A 17816-nucleotide genomic window follows, 5' to 3' on the forward strand; every position below is an offset into this window, starting at 1 on the left:
TTGGCCAAGTTATAAGACTTTGATCATCACAATTTGCACATGGCCAGTAGAGACTTCTGAGATTTAGCAGCTGAATTCCCCAGTAATTCCATCTGCACTGGGCGTTATTCAGCCCAGTGAGCAGGACTTTCCATGCCATTGCAGCTCTGGGCTGCTGCAGGCCATGTAACCTCTATGTCTGGGAATGTGAACTGAGAGCTAGGATACCATCTCTCATGAGCTCTCAGTGATCCCATGCTGCGGCCAGGCAACATGGAGGAGAAAGTTGCCTGATTCAGATGCAGAGGGAACAAGAGTTGGACCCGGGGTACAGGGGAGGAGTATATGGGACAAGGAGAGAGTGGGATAAGGAAGAGCCAGGCAAAGGGGACTGGAACTTGTTAGGCAAGGAGACTGGACCTGAGAGACAGTGAGTAGGGGGAAGGAAGTGAAGGAAGGAGGAGAATCAAATCTGATGAAGAGCCAGGTTGCGAGGCAGGAGAACTAGGACTAGCAGGGGAAGAAGACTGGAACAAGGAGCCAGCGAAGAGGGGGAAAGGGGAATGGGACACTGAGATTGGACAAGGAGCTAATGGGGATGTGGAATGTGGGCAGGGAGGGGTTAATGGAGGCCAGAGTAGGGGAGAAATAGATTGGATGTTGAGCTGGCTGAGGGACAGGACTGGGAAAGTCTAGGCAAGGAAACTGAGGACAAGGAGCAACTGAGCAAAGAGACAGGAACAGAGATAGGTGGGGAAACAGAGACTGAAACAGGATGTCCTGAGGGACATGCTGGATATGGAAACTGGAGTCAGATGGGTCAAAAGGGACCACGCTTGGGAGAAATGGGTAGAAGAGTCTGTGTCCACCAGATCATACTCCACTTCAGGGCCTGGAATAGAACCCAAGATTCCTGTCTCTCACCATTCCTCTGCCATCTGCTAATATCTGTGAAATCCACTGATAAAGTGTCCCATACCATGCTAGTGCTGATCCATACTGAAGATGACAACTTACTACTGCTATCAGTTTCTCCATTAGTTCAAGTGACGGGTCTGTGTGGTGGATCTATAGATTCCAATCCTGCTGAACCATGTGGCTACCAATATGATGCCACTTAACATAATGACATAGGGTAGTTGGCCATGTGAAGGGGTCAGAAGCCCTACGCACCTCTGACATCCTTCACAGGGGAATTCAGCCAACCCAATTAATCCCCTAGTTAACTGCTTAGGTGTATGACAGTGAGTTAAGTAAATAAGGAAGCTAATTAAATAAAGGCTTATGACAGCTCAGTTAGAGGAGACCCATGAGAAGAAAGAAAGTTTTGGAGGAGGGGAGCTCCTAGAGAGCCTGAACTAAGTAGAAGCTGTACTCCTAGAGCGAGGGAGCCTGAACTAATCAGGAGAGAAATCTGATGAAGACATCACAACTTTGTGAGGCAGTTGCGTGAGATTGTTTGGGGAACCCCCAAAACTAACTTCACAGTCTATTCCCAACATACTACAGTAGGTGTTTGGTCAAGAAGAAAAGCTACCAGGTTTGCTGGTTTCCTTTGAATATCATCAATAGGTGAGGAAGGGAAAACAAGAGAATAATTTTCTTATATGTTGAATTTGAAGTTTTATGATGTTGATTCAAATAGGGCATTTTAAAGCAGAAAACATTTGATTTTTTTTCAACATTTTTATCACAAAGTCATCTGAACACATTTGGTTCAAACTTTCCTAAAGAATCTGATTCAATACTGCATCACTCCAGTTTTACACCACTGTAACTTAACTTCACTGAAACCGGTGACATCAGCATAAAACAGAGAAATGCAGAGGTGAATCAGGCCATAAGACTGTTTGAACTTACATCTGCTAAAACAGTCCCCTATTTTCCAGTGGTCAGAAAACAGTCAAGAGCATCATACTCTACCCTCTCATGCCCTTTGCTGGACCAACCATGCCCTCTGCACTGATGATGCCACAAGAGGCATTTGACAATTACCCTAAAATGTACGAATCCTCAGCTCCTCCTTTAGGACATCTTCACAGTCACTTTGCACCACTACAGTAGTGCATGTTGACTTTAGTGGGGGTTGATGACCTGGCGCTATAAATTCAGCTTATGGAACAATGGCATGAGTATAAACCCCTATTATCACACGATTCCATTTGGATTCTTACGTCATCCACCTTCCAGTAGTGCATTAAGCAACAAGACCAATATCTATGCTGTGGCTTACATACACTCTCTCCATCCTCTCTCACACTACCTTTAAGGTCTTCTCTCATTAATTTGTCTGAGGCACTTCACTGAAAATATGAGTAAATTAGCAGCTATGTATGATGCTTAGAATATTAGATTTAAGTTTTTTAGCAAAGTATACAAATGAATCCATTTTAATAAATCTATTTAAATGCACAGGAAGAGGAATTCACACATTTGAAAACTGACGTAAAAACCGTACTAAAGAAAAGGGAACACAAAAGGAAAATGTATTGTGATCTGATGGCCCTCTGACAAATAGCATAAGGCTGTTATAAGACTAAAAATACCTCTCCTAACATTTAACTTGCCATACCTTCTGCTCTTCAATAAGTTCATCCTTTCATCTGCCTGCCTGTCTTTCCCCTTACATAACAGCTATTTATCTCTTGACATAATTTGCTAAGTATCCTTTGCAAGTTCCTCATCCTCTTTTTGTATCAAATGCAGTGTACAATTTGTTTCACAAGTTTCTTGCACTTAACACTTTACAAATCCCACCAGATTACAAACTGGCATTAACAAAAACCATACCCCATGAAAATACATTCCTCAACCATCCATTTCACAGGTTCTATCAAAAGCATAATGGATATTAATACCACTTTAAATAAGGATTCTGCTTCTTATACAATTTTAAATTATAAATTTGATCAAGTGGCATGAAAAATTACACTTTCATCTCTGTTAAACTAAGAATCAGACAAGCTTCTCTTTCTTTAAATATTAAGATACTGTTTTTCTTCTTAAGAAATGCTTAGAGCTTTGCAGTGGTTTTTATCTTTTTCAAAATTACCCATTACCATCAAATTTTAAAAAGTATTCATTCAATCCTAATAAAAAGTGAGATCATTTGTTGTTAGTATTTAAAGACACTCCCCAAAATGTATCCCAGCCTTTAGCAACCTCCATCATATTTAAACAAACAGTAGTACTTCAATTCCAATCCACTAGTAGACATGGCACTATAGGGTATGTCTATACTATGAAATTAGGTCAAATTTATAGAAGTCGGTTTTTTAGGAAGCGATTTTATACAGTCGATCGTGTGTGTCCCCACTAAGCGCATTAAGTCGGCGGAGCGCGTCCACAGTACCGAGGCTAGTATCGACTTTCAGAGTATTGCACTGTGGGTAGCTATCCCACAGTTCCAGCAGTCTCCACCACGCATTGGAATTCTGGGTTGAGCTCCCAATGCCTGACGAGGCAAAAATCATTGTCGCGGGTAGTTTTGGGTCCATGTTGTCAGTCGCCCCTCCCTCCATGAGAGCAACGGCAGACAATCGTTTTGCGCCTTTTTTCCTTGCAGACGCCAAACCACGGCAAGCGTGTAGCCCACTCAGCTCAGCCACCAGTGTTGTGTCCTGGGTGCTGCTGACAGCAGATGGTGCAGTAGGGCTGCAAACCATCATCATCGAACGACTGAACGACCGCTTCCACTGCTGCTCTGCTCTCCTGCTCTGGCAACAGACGGTGCAGTAAGGCGGCAAACCATCATCATCGAATGACCAAACGACCGCTTCTGCTGCCACTCTGCTCTCCTGCTCTGACAACAGACGGTGCAGTAGGGCTGCAAACCATCATCATCTAACGACCGCTTCTGCTGCCACTCTGCTCTCCTGCAGACATCATAACACGGCAAGCATGGAGCCCACTTAGATCACCACGGCAGTTATAAGCACTGTAAACAACTCGTGCATTATCCTGCAGTATATGCAGCACCAGAACCTGCAGAAGCAGGTGAGGAGGCGACGGCAGCGTGGTGACAAGAGTGATGAGGACATGGACACAGATTTCTTTCAAAGGACGGGCCCTGGCAATTTGGACATCATGGTGGAAATGGAGCAGGTTCATGCCATTGAACGCCAATTCTGGGCCCAGGAAACAAGCACAGACTGGTGGGACCATATAGTGTCGCAGGTCTGGGATGATCCCCAGTGGCTGCGAAACTTTCGCATATGTAAGGGGACTTTCATGGAACTTTGTGACTTGCTTTCCCCTGCCCTGAAGCACAAGAATACCAACATGAAAGCAGCCCTCACAGTTCACAAGCGAGTGGCAATAGCCCTCTGGAAACTTGCAATGCCAGATAGCTACTGGTCAGTCGGGAATCAATTTGGAGTGGACAAATCTACTGGGGGGGCTGCTGTGATCCAAGTAGCCAGCGCAATCACTGACCTGCTGCTATTAAGGGTAGTGACTCTGGGAAATGTGCAGGTCATAGTGGATGGCTTTTCTGCAATGGGATTCCCTAACTGTGGTGGGGTGATAGACGGAACCCATATCCCTATCTTGGCACTGGAGCACCAAGGCAGCCAGTACATAAACCGAAAGGGGTACTTTTCAATGGTGCTGCAAGCACTGGTGGATCACAAAGGACATGTCACCAACATCAACGTGCTATGGCCAGAAAAGGTACATGACACTTGCCTCTTCAGGAACTCTGGTCTGTCTGAATGGCTGCAGCAAGGGACATACTTTCCAGAACAGAAAATAACCGTTGGGGATGTTGAAATGCCTATAGTTATCCTTGGGGACCCAGCCTATCCCTTAATGCCATGGATCTTGAAGCCAAACACAGGCACCCTGTACAGTAGTCAGGAGCTGTTCAACTATAGGCTGAGCAAGTGTAGAATGGTGGATGTTTAAAAGTGTGCTGGTGCAGTTTACTGACTCAGTTAGACCTCAGCAAAACCAATATTCCCATTGTTATTACTGCTTGCTGTGTGCTCCACAATATCTGTGAGAGTAAGGGGGAGACATTTATGGCGGGGTGGGAGGTTGAGGCAAATCGCCTGGCCGCTGATATGCACAGCCCGACACCAGAGCAGTTAGAAGCGCAGCAGGGTGCACTGCGCATCAGAGAAGCTTTGAAAACCAGTTTCATTGTACGGGGAGACTTTGGCAAACCAGTAAAGTGCCAGAAACCACTATGGCTTATTGCTAAAAGCAGCCAAGGCAGCAGGCTGTAAATTGGCCATTCAGCAGTCTCAGTTTAACCAAGGAAGGAGGGGAGGGGGGTTTTTGGGTGCCACAGAGAGGGCAGCTTGACCCCGTGTCCTTTCTGATAAGAATTGTGTTGAAGTTGCTGATACATGCATCTTAGAAGAGCAGGATGTGCCCCAGGAATGTTTATTGGGGCCTCAAGGCTGCAAACTCTGGGAAAACCCACACCTGGTGTGCTAATAAAGTTTGCAGATGATACAAAGCTGGGAGGTATTGCCAATTTAGAGAAGGACAGGGATATCATACAGGAGGATCTGGATGACCTTGTAAACTGGAGTAATAGTAATAGGATCAAATTTAATAGTGAGACGTATAAAGTCATGCATTTAGGGATTAATAACAAGAATTTTAGTTATAAGCTGGGGACGCATCAATTAGAAGTAACGGAGGAGGAGAAAGACCTTGGAGTATTGGTTGATCATAGGATGACTATGAGCCGCCAATGTGATATGGCTGTGAAAAAAGCTAATGCAGTCTTGGGATGCATCAGGAGAGGTATTTCCAGTAGGGATAAGGAGGTTTTAGTACCGTTATACAAGGCACTGGTGAGACCTCACCTGGAATACTGTGTGCAGTTCTGGTCTCCCATGTTTAAGAAGGATGAATTCAAACTGGAACAGGTACAGAGAAGGGCTACTAGGATGTTCCGAGGAATGGAAAACTTGTCTTAGGAAAGGAGACTCAAGGAGCTTGGCTTGTTTAGCCTAACTAAAAGAAGGTTGAGGGGAGATACGATTGCTCTCTATAAATATATCAGAGGGATAAATACCGGAGGGGGATTATTTAAGCTCAGTACCAATGTGGACACAAGAGCAAATGGATATAAACTGGCCACCAGGAAGTTTAGACTTGAAAGTAGACGAAGGTTTCTAACCATCAGAGGAGTGAAGTTTTGGAATAGCCTTCCAAGGAAAGCAGTGGGGGCAAAAGATCTATCTGGCTTTAAGATTAAACTCGGTAAGTTTATGGAGGAGATGGTGTGATGGGATAACATGGTTTTGGAAATTAAATATTCATGGTAAATAGGCCCAATGGCCTGTGATGGGATATTAGATGGGGTGGGATCTGAGTTACCCAGGAAAGAATTTTCTGTAGTATCTGGCTGGTGAATCTTGCCCATATGCTCAGGGTTTAGCTGATCGCCATATTTGGGGTCGGGAAGGAATTTTCCTCCAGGGCAGATTGGAAGAGGCCCTGGAGGTTTTTCGCCTTCCTCTGTAGCATGGGTCATGGGTCACTTGCTGGAGGATTCTCTGCTCCTTAAAGTCTTTAAACCACGATTTGAGGACTTCAGTAGCTCAGACATAGGTGAAAGGTTTTTCACAGGAGTGGGTGGGTAAAATTCTGTGGCCTGTGTTGTGCAGGAGGTCAGACTAGATGATCATAATGGTCCCTTCTGACCTTAGTATCTATGAATCTATGGTTAATCGATAATCAGAAGGAGCCTCTTGCTTGCCCATTGGAACTGCTTGCTTAACAAGTTTTCTTTAAGGGACATGTCATTCTATTACTAATGTATAAATAAAGGGGAAAAGTTTGAGGTGGTGGGACTCTTCAGGACTGGACTCTCCCTCTGGATGCATCTTGTGTTCCCCACTAGCAGACGGGCTGCCGCTGTGCCACTCGAGAGCCACACTCAGCTTTGGTAATTATCAAAGGTTGGAGGTGTTTTACTAACCTGTTGTGGACGTGTGTATAAGTGCTTGAGACTAAGTAAAATTTAGCTTTAAGTGAAAGCACTCTTGTGTTGTCCTATTTGTGCCAGCCATCTAACGGTCAGACAGCCGTGTCTCCCCTGATTTATTTCCTGACACCACCTCGCACAGTGTAGAAGTTACCAAGAGCTTTGGGTTGAAAGAATCCCAGGTAACATCATGACTGGCCAGGCTACGGTGTGAAAGTTCTGTTTGTTTCTCATTGATGAAAACCTGCCCCCATGGTTCACTCTACTTCCCTGTAAGCCAACCGCCCTGCCCTCCCCCCTTCGATCACCGCTTGCAGAGGCAATAAAGTCATTGTTGTTTCAAATTCATGCATTCTTTATTAATTGTCACACAAATAGGGGGATAACCGCCAAGGTAGACCGGGAGGGGTGGGGGAGGAGGGAAGGACAAAGCCACACTGCACTTCAAAACTTATTGAATGCCAGCCTTCCATTGCTTGGGCAGTCCTCTGGGGTGGAGTGGTTGGGTGCCCGGAGCCCCCACACCCTGCATTCTTGGGCATCTGGGTGATGAGGCTATGGAACTTGGGGAGGAGGGCAGCTGGTTAACAGGGGCTGCAGTGGCAGTCTGTGCTCCTGTTGCCTTTCCTGCACCTCAACCATATGCCGGAGCATATCAGTTTGATCCTCCAGTAGCCTCAGCATTGCTTCCTCCCTCCTCTCATCATGCTGCCGCCACCACTCCTCTTGCTCCAGCCATCTATCCGCTCACGCATCCCTCCTGTCCTCGCGTTCATTTTGTGCCTCCCTGGACTCTGACATTGTCTGCCTCCACGCATTCTGCTGGGCTCTTTCAGTGCAGGAGGACTGCATGAGCTCAGAGAACATTTCATCTCGAGTGCATTTTTTCGCCTTCTTATCTGCGCTAGCCTCCAGGACGGAGATGATAGGGGGAGCATTGAAATATTTGCAGCTGCGGGAGGGAAAAAAGGAGAGCAGTATTTAAAAAGACACATTTTAGAGAACAATGGGTAGACTCTTTCACAGTGAACCAAGCTGTTAACGTTAGATAGCACATGTGCTTTCTTTACAAGGTTGCATTTTGCCTCTTATATTGAGGGCCTACCGATTTGGTGTGAGAGATCACACACGCAGGGCCGGGCAACAGACTTCAGCTTGCAGGCAGCCATGGTAAGCCACAGTCTTTTGGCTTCTTTAACCTTCATAACATGTGGGAATGGTTTCAAAGAGCAGCACCCTCATTTCCCATACCAAGCACCCATTGGGTTGGCCATTTAAAAGGAGGGGCTGCGGTTTTCAGGTTAACATGCAGCACAAACTCAACTAAACCCCCTCTCACACCCAATTCTCTGGAATGATTGCTTCACCCCTCCCCCGCACCGTGTGGCTAACAGCGGGGATGATTTCTTTTCAGCCACAGGCACACAGCCCAGCAGGAACGACCACCTCTGAATGTCCCCTTAATAAAATTCCCCTATTTCAACCAGGTGACCATGAATGATATCACTCTCCTGAGGATAACACAGAGAGATAAAGAACAGATGTTGCTTGAATGCCAGCAAACACCGGGACCATAGGCTGCCGTGCTTTCTGATGCAATGATTCCAGACTACGTGCTACTGGCCTGGCATGGTAAAGTGTCCTACCATGGAAGAGGCAATAAGGCTTCCTTCCCCAGAAACCTTTTGCAAAGGCTTTGGACGTACCTCCAGGAGAGCTTCATGGAGATGTCCCTGGAGGATTTCCACTCCATCCCCAGACACGTTAACAGACTTTTTCAGTAGCTGTACTGGCCGCAAATGCATCCCAAGTCTTCAGGGCAAATTAATCATTACATGCTTGCTTTTAAATCATGTATTATATTTACAAAGGTACACTCACCAGAGGTGCCTTCTCCACCTTCAAAGTCCGAGAGCCCGGGTTGGGAGGGTATTGTCTCCAGGGTGATAAACAGTTCCTGGCTGTCGGGGAGAATGATTTCTCCACTTGCCTGCTGTGCGCTATCTTCAACCTCCTCCTCCTCCTCATCTTCCTCGTCCCCAAAACCCACATCCCTGTTGCGTGAGGCTCCCCTGCAGGAGTCCATGTACAGGTGTGGGGTAGTTGTAGGGGCACCCCCTAGAATTGCATGCAGCTCATCATAGAAGGGGCATGTCTGGGGGTCTGACCCGGAGTTGCTGTTTGCCTCTTTGGTAGGCTTGCCTGAGCTCCTTAAGTTTCACGCGGCACTGCTGCGAATCCCTGTTATAGCCTCTGTCCTTCATGCCCTTGGAGATTTTTTCAAATATGTTGGCATTTCGTCTTTTGGAACGGAGTTCTGATAGCACGATTTATCTCCCCATACAGCAATCAGATCCAGTACCTCCCATTCAGTCCATGCTGGAGCTCTTTTGCGATTCTGGGACTCCATGGTCATCTGTGCTGATGAGCTCTGCATGGTCACCCGTGCTGATCAGCTTGCCACGCTGGCCAAACAGGAAATGAAATTCAAAAGTTCACGGGGCTTTTCCTGTCTACCTGGCCAGTGCATCTGAGTTGAGAGTGGTGTCCCGAGCGGTCACAATGGAGCACTCTGGGATAGCTCCCAGAGGCCAATACGGTTGAATTGCATCCACATTACCCCCAAATTCGACCCGGCGATGTCGATTTTAGCGCTAATCCCCTCGTCGGGGAGGAATACAGAAATCCATTTTAAGAGCCCTTTAAGTCAACAAAAATGGCTTCATCGTGTGGACGGGTGCAGGGTTAAATCGATCTAATGCTGCTAAATTTCAACCTAAACTCGTAGTGTAGACCAGGGCTATTAAACACTAATGGCCCAATCCTGTAATGAGCTCTGTTCAATCAGTGGGGCTCTGCATAGTCACAGGGATCCACCGAACGAGAGTAATTTGCAGGATCAGGACCTTCGTTTTAAAATACAGTAGCTACCTACAGGAGCACGCGTTAATTTAGGGTGTTGTTAATGTGATCTGAAGCCTTTCATCACTAATCTGCTAATCTGAACCTGAAATTCCTAAACAGTGACTAACAGTGGTTATAAATGACTGTCTTATGGCTATTTTATGGCCTATGATAATTTGGTGGGGGAGGGATAGCTCAGTGGTTTGAGCATTGGCCTGCTAAACCCAGGGTTGTGAGTTCAATCCTTGAGGGGGCCATTTGGGATCTGGGGCAAAAATTGGGGACTGGTCCTGCTTTGAGCAGGGGGCTGGACTAGATGACCTCCTGAGGTCCCTTCCAACCCTGATATTCTATGAATAATTTTTTACCTAGGGAGGTGGTAGAATCTCCTTCCTTAGAAGTTTTTAAGGTCAGGCTTGACAAAGCCCTGGCTGGGATGATTTAATTGGGGATTGGTCCCGCTTTGAGCAGGGGGTTGGACTAGATGACCTCTTGAGGTCCCTTCCAACCCTGATATTCTATGATTCTATGATTCTATGGTGCTAACTAGCTCATTCCTAATGGGAAAACCTGTCAAAAATCACAACAAGCATTATGGCGGGCAGGCTCCGCAGAAAGACCAAGGACTGAATACACATAAAAATTTTAAATTACACTCTCATCCTTAAAGGTTGTCTATCCAAACAAGTTCAAGCTCATTGGTGGACCAACGTGGGAAGGCTTGCACTAATGTTGCAAGTTGAAGGGAAGACTTCACTTTCCAGTACTTTCAGTCTTTGTACCTTTCGTAAGCACTGGATTAATTTTAAAATAAAAATCCACCACAATAAGCCAGTATCACAGTTAGCCATCAATGAAGATTGAAAAGCTGATGAATATTTAATGCTTAAATATCCTCTTCACATAGCCTAAGAAAATTGCAATGAAAACTTTGAGCAAAGCATATTGCTAAAATGTTCTATTTGTATGTTCATCTCTGAATCCAAAGTTCTATGTAGATCATGCAGTTGTGGCCAGTACTCAAACTAGTTACAACCACAAAAATATTTTATTGTTTATTAGAAAATATTAAATACTTAGTCTCGATCCTTTCCATTCAGTTTACTGGGAAGAGAACTGATAGTGCATTTCAGTGTACCTGGTTTAATTTTAAAAGTGCTGGAACAGTCATCTGTGAAGATTTCAGATCCTAACAGCCATAGACTTCACATTTAGAATGCTGTATTTTATTTTTATCAGATAAAAAGATTAGAGAGTCATGTAATACTCTTGTCCATATGACCAACTCATCATCCCATTAGAAACCCTGTGTAGCTGTACCAGAACTTTCATTTTCAAGATACATGAGCTTTTGTCATAAACTGACATATCTTCTATAATGTGAATTTTCAATTTGATATAAAAATGATGGATATATCATACAATTCAGAAAGCATAGAGAACAGCAACCTGTCACTGAATTTAAAATTTGTGATAACCTGTTTGAAGTGCATCGCATTAAGACTGGTACTGTTTTTTATTACATCACATTTTAAAAGGAATACTACTGTGGGCAATGGGATATACTGATGTGGGGCTTCCTCAGTCTCTCCTGTTCAAGCTGTTCCACTGTGGCTAAATAACAAAAGAGTGATCAGAGTATGGGGACTAAACACAGGCTTGCCCAGCACCCAGATGGGTGCTCTAACCACTGGACTACAGAATCATTCTCACACACTCTCTCTTTTTGGCCCAGTGGCTGTTCCACTGTAGATAAATACCTCATTAGTCACTGAGCCAGAGAGAGAGAGAAAATGTGAGATGGATTCGCTAGTCCAGTGATTAGGACACTAATCTGGAATGGGGGTGACCCTAGGTCCAGTCCCCCTGCATCATAGTTCATCCATACTGAAACAGCTTTAGCAGGAGACACTGAGGGAGCCCCACATCAGAATATCCCATAGCTCAGTGGTTAGAGAACTCTGCTAGGGTGACCAGATGTCCCGATTTTATACGGACAGTCCCGATTTTGGGGTCTTTTTCTTATATAGGCTCCTATTACCCCCCACCCCGTCCCGATTTTTCACATTTGCTGTCTGGTCACCCTAAACTTTCCTGAGCGATGAGACCCCTGTTCACATCTTTTCTTCCCCTTTGGCAGAGAGGGAGGAAGTTAACTTAGGTCTCCTGCATCCCAGATGAGTGCTCTAACCACTGGGCTAAAAGCTATAAGGTGGATGGCAGCACCGGCAACACCTCCTCCTGCAGCCATCTTGTATGGCGTGAGGCAGGTGCTTAACTCATTTTCACAAGAATCACCTTAGGAGCCTGATTCCCATTCATGGGTTGCTAAGCAGAGAGAGGGTGTTTCCCTGCAGCCCAGGCTCAAGCACCTATCTCCAACAGAAGGATGGGACTTAGGACACACCACTCTCACCACCATCTCCCATTGGCAAGTTTAAGCAGGTCCCTATCTGGCATGTTGGCTTTTGTGGATTGCATTCTAAGGTGCTTATCTCTCCCCATTTTACTGTACAGGGAACCTAGGCACCTAACTCAGCTTTGTGGATCACAGTAGTATTCTTGCGATTTTCTTGGCATCTAAAAAGTTAGGGGCCCAGACCCTCAGCACTGCAATGCCCAGGTTCCTTCCTGTAGCCCACCCTTTGTTGCCACCTCATTGAATGAATTGTTCATACTTCACAGACTAATAGTTACTAAACCCCAACCCCATGTAGTTGCACAAGTGCTTTTCTACTGAAGGAGAAAGTAGTTTATCTTTCTGCCCCCTCGCAGGCCTATTGCTTATTTAATTAATGCTTTGTCTATGCATTTAATAAACTGATTTGGTGTTAGGGCTTTTTTAAAGTTTAGGATAGTTTGTAACACTAGACTTTGTACAAATCCCAAACAAATTCAATAAAGATGCATTTTGAATGTGCTTAGTAAACTTTGAAATATGGTACTAAAAGAAATATTGTTTCAGTATATTAAGTACTGCACACGTGTATGTGCATAGTTTTTACTGCAAGATGAAGGTTACTTTTACTATTCATCGAAAATATTTTTTTAAAGAGTCAATTTAATTGATTCAGGAATCTACATGTAAAACTGGTTTCACTGCTAGTCTCAAGAAGTCTAATTTAAATGGATATATTAAAATATTTGCCTCTCAAAATAAAAGGTCACATTGGTAGATGTCAATCAAGGATACAAAAAAAGAGAAGAAATGTGAATTATAATTTGCAGAGGATTACATTAACTAGATTTAAGTACATTCTATTTTACTATAACAATACCCTCTGTTAAGGTTTGCAGGCCTCAGCACAAGTAGTTTGGGAATAGGAATGACAGCATAAACAAAACTTCAAAAAAGAGACAGATTTATGAGGGTGGAGTTCACTATTAGACAGTGGATTAGAACTACTCCATACCCTGGGGCTGAAAATGTTTGAAAGGGTGCAATAGTAAAGGCTGAGTAGACAGATTACAGCAAACTTTGTTTCATAGCCCTCTCCCTCAACAGACTATCCAGTTATTAAACTTTATCTGTAGCATTCTCCTCTATGTACAAAAACTAAAGCGCTAGTGAGCACCCACACAAACCGTTCAAAGAGAAGCAAACCACTGATTTTATTTGTAAAAGGCTAGTTGACTAAATCAAGATATACTGTTTTAGACTTTAAAAATGAAATTCATAAGCATCTATTAAATACAGCGTTAATCAAAACAGAGAGGGTACTTTATTTTAAAGATTTGTTCACAGGACTCATTTCTCCTGTTAAAGATATTATTAATTTCTGAGTTTTAATCGCTGACTCGTCAGCCCACCCTATAGAGACGAACACACTAGTGGAGCATACACAATACACTCAGCAATAAAACACAAAACAGCAAAGAAAGTGAAAGCTGCATTTGTTCAGCATGTTATTTTGCTCAGCCAACCGTAATGCCATCGCCTACCACTTATTGTTTACTCTGTCAGAGGATTATTTAGAATTACCCTGCATTTGGCGATTTTTTTAAAGAGGCAAATTTAGATGGAAAGTGATTGCCACTTGATATTTGAAGTCGATTGGTTGTTTACAAGAGACTCATTTGACAGCAAGGATCTCTGATTTGAAAATACTCAGATACGAATCAATCGCAGTTGTTTTTTTAACAATATAAGAAATGAACAAGACTCGAATCAAAGTTCACATGCATTGGTACTATTTTTAAAGATTTTTGTTTACATGCCTGATTTAGTTCTTGTCGGTGAATTTATGAGTCCGTTTCTCTTGACAACTTATGTCAGTCACAATTTTTTTTTAAACTCACACAGAAGTTAACTCTTCTGCTGCCTAAGAAATAACAGAAACGTATGTTTATCTCCAATTAAATAACATGCAAGGTTGTGTGACGATTAACAGCGAGGTCCCGATATAGCTATTGATACTTATCTAGAGGGTCGAAACGGGGTAGTAAACTAACAGAATTAGGTAAGGGGGTAAACGCTTGTTCCTATAAAGAAAGGGCTATTTATAAATAAAATACCATTATATAATAAATCAATTGTTAATTACGATTTCTGAAATTTGTTCTCTGTGATTAAAGCAAAAGGCTATATCCATGCCTGAACAGGATTTCTACGTCTTAAAGGGCAGATGCAGCGTTTCTCCAAACAAAAATGTCTCTGAGCCCTACCTTGTGCCAGTGCTTGCAACATGTGGAGCTGAATCAACAGAAACGCCCACCATCCGCGACAGAAGAAGAAACAGAAGTTTAACTTTATCATCATCCGGTCTCTCCAGCTATTCCTTCGTGCAATAATTTCTCGATCCACCTTTCTTCCAACCATTATTTCTTCACGGATCCCCAGTCGATCCGACTGCCTGATGACAGTTTTGTCAGCTCTTTGGCCATTGATCACTCCACTCCCCGAGACCGGGTTCTCTTTGGTGGGTTGAGGAGATCTCCCTTTGCCTTCATCCTGAAGTTTGCGGGGAACAGAAACCCCCGGTTTACAAGAACGGAGGACTCGGTGATTTGTGCTCACTTTGCATGCAACCCGAAGGCAGCACGCCGTGTGCATGACTGTGTTATAATCGCCATCTAAATCAATGTATCTTGTGGAGGTATTGATTGCACCAAAACAACCAGGCAGAAATGTGAAACACATGTTTCTTTGCACCGTCACATCCAATGCCTTCAACGCTGAGAGAGTAAGTTTATTGGCGTTAGTATTCCAATAAATCTGGATCCTTCATCACATCGCTAGCAAAACCAGAGAGAAATTGATCCATCTAGAGAGCCACTAGCAGACAATTCAGAGAGCACCTTTCCCATACCGCAAAGATGACGGAAACTATTCCCACTTGTGATTTTTATGGAGCAGGTTAGTTTTCTGTAGATGTCCCATTCCTCGTGAAACCCCTGCTACAGAAGTGTTAAATTCTTGTATAAGAAGAAAATAAACCTAAAACCAAGGGGAAATATCGCACTACTCCTTGCACTAAGGATTTATTTCAGACAATTTCAAGATTAGCCATGCAGACAGAGTAGTCTCCAGATATCCCCCCAGTGCTCCACAATTATATTAATCCGATTTTCCTTTGGCTACAAATCTGTCATCAATATGAGGGTTTGAAGGGTCCTTGACCAGGTAAATTTAGCAGCCCTAGGCGTGATTCCAGTTAGATCTGAAGTCAGCTACAGGCCAGTGGGGGTGTCACTCGAACTCTCACACTCAGCCGGAGGTGGGGAAAACCTCAGTTGATCAGATTTCCCTCCTAGCAGGAAGGTGCTGGTCTGTTTCTTGCAAGGGAACCGCAGTAAAAACCACCTCCAAAAACATGCAAAGCCTTTGCTTCTGCTTGGTTGTGGAAGCAACAAAGAAACCCTCTGCTGGGGCGTTTCAAGAAGGAGGAGGACGCAAAATCGCCTGAAACAAGCAGCAACAAGGTGAAATCCTTCCAGTCCCTTTGCTTATATGGACTCCTCCTACGTTCCTTGTTTGTTCAGCCCAGGGCTCCTGGTTCTTCCTGTGTGTCTCTCCCTCACAGAGGCTGTAAACACAAGGGGGGAAGCTCTATCGCAGCAGCAGCAGTAGCAATAAACCCCTACACAATAAAAAAAAAAGTAAACACTAAAGGTTTAACATTTAAACAAACAGTGGGAATTGCTCCCCCACCTCCTTAAAGAGAGTGGGGGGAAGTTTTTTTTTTTAAGAGGTTTTTTCCTGCACAGATTTTGTCCTGATTCTTAAAATACAAACAGTAAAAAGCGAATCAGGACCAAAAGTAAAACAAATCACCAAGGAGGGAAACGGATCAAACAAAAATCCTGCCAGCTCCCTCCCTTGCCCGCCACAAGCCTGAGCCTGAACTTTCCTCACCTCTCGCTCTCTGTCACCTGGTATCAACCCTACCCCTCTCGCCCACACTTCACCACCCCACCCCCCACTTTACACTGCGCCCGGACACTCCTCTCGCGTCCCCTACCTCAGCGCCTCCCTTCTCCCCCAACCCCTCTGACTCAATCCGCATTCACCTCCCATCTCTCCTCCCCAGCCATAAATACCCCATCTCACCACCTCCCCTGCCCTCCCTCAGCCCTCCCATTTCCTCCCTCATCCCCTGACCTACACCTAGGAGGGCTGGGTCTGTGTGGGGAAAACAGCCCTCCCGGGGCCAAGCAAAGCGGGGGGGGGGCTGTCAGAGGCAGGCGATGTGCGGGGGTTGGGTGTATTCACACAGGTTTGCGCGCCCGTTCTGTACAGGCGCGGGGGAGGGGGGGGGAGAGGAGGAGGAGGAGGAGGGAGGCCAGCTCCCCTCCCCTCACACACTAGCTGGCAACGAGCGCGGGACCTTCCAGCCGCCGCAAGGAACGCTCGGCGTCCCGACCTTCAGTTCCACCGGTTCTGTTCCCTCCCCCGCGACCCTTCCCGAGGCACCGCCTCCAGCCGGGCGGCTGATTGGCCAGAAGACGCGTGGGGGAAGAGGAAAAAGAGAGCGGGAGGGGTGGGGCGTTCTTTAACGGCCGCGCGCGCTAGCCCGGTGGAACGTTGCCCCTGGTCCTCGCGCTCGCTGCGCCCCCTTTAGGTTTGCAAGCCAGCCTCTGCAGCCGAAAGGGTAGGCACGCCCAGCAAAGAATGGGTGAGACTGCTGTAGCCGCTGGCCAAGAATCTTTTTGTCTGTGCATCCCCTGCAGCTATTAATTTTTTGCGGCAACGAGCAAAAAGAGGGATTTGACGAAAACCAGGGAGCCTAGAGGTACAAATTAACACCCCCCCCTTCTCTCTTTGTGTGGTGCTTCTCAGCGTGCAAGGGCTAGCAGCGCTGCAAAGTTATTGAGCTTTGTTTTATTTGATAGACCAGCAAATGTTTAAACTAGGTTTGCTCCCAACTTTTTTTTTTATACCTTGGCAAGATACCTATTGCGTTGGATTCACCAAGGGCACACAGTAAACTGTCACGTCAAATGTAAGAGGTTTTTGTATTATTAGGGGATGTAGGAAGCTTTGGCAAAGAAATGAGAGGCATTTAAATTAAGCCAGTTCTTTTTCCAGGCTCCCCTGTTTTCTTGCATAATAAAAAGGAAAGTCTCCCACGCTACCTCACAAACTGGTGCATGATATCTACCAGCTCCACACCTCCTTCCTACATAGTATCCGACAGGTGAAATCTATCTTTAGCCCCTTCCTCTCCCTAATGTGTAACAGGTCCATTGATATCTAATAGCCACCTGTGCACGTTTTTCCCTATGCAGTAACTAATAGGTGATTATAACAGCCCCAGTCAGTATCAGGCTCATGATAGCCAGTGCCCTGCACATTCTTTCCCTCTTCCACTTATTATCTAATAAATACATTATATATCCCAGCTTTTCTCCAGGCTTTCTCTGTTTCCATTATTGAATTAGTGTATAGTATGTCTCTGCCCCTACAAATGAACTCTTTCCACTCCAGTATCTAACATCTCTGTGATACCGATATCCCACTGTGTTCCATATCCACTAACTGGAGATC

The 17816-nt window shown here is 45.0% G+C and overlaps 1 protein-coding gene across 2 annotated transcripts in view; it reads right to left on the reverse strand.

Moving 5' to 3' along the window:
* SDK1 (sidekick cell adhesion molecule 1) overlaps positions 1–16709 on the reverse strand; it is a 646346-nt gene extending 629637 nt beyond the window's left edge. For both annotated transcript variants that reach the window (XM_037910909.2, XM_043523779.1), the window contains exons 1-2: positions 16435–16709; positions 14495–15909 (exon numbers count right to left, since the gene is read on the reverse strand). In XM_037910909.2, the coding sequence (XP_037766837.1) occupies positions 14495–14969 (475 nt within the window). In that variant the 5' untranslated portion in view covers positions 14970–15909; positions 16435–16709. The remainder of the gene's footprint in view (positions 1–14494; positions 15910–16434) is intronic.
* Between the last annotated feature and the right edge of the window lie 1107 nt (positions 16710–17816).

This window comes from Chelonia mydas, chromosome 10, assembly GCF_015237465.2.
Source record: "Chelonia mydas isolate rCheMyd1 chromosome 10, rCheMyd1.pri.v2, whole genome shotgun sequence".
NCBI lineage: Eukaryota > Metazoa > Chordata > Testudines > Cheloniidae > Chelonia > Chelonia mydas.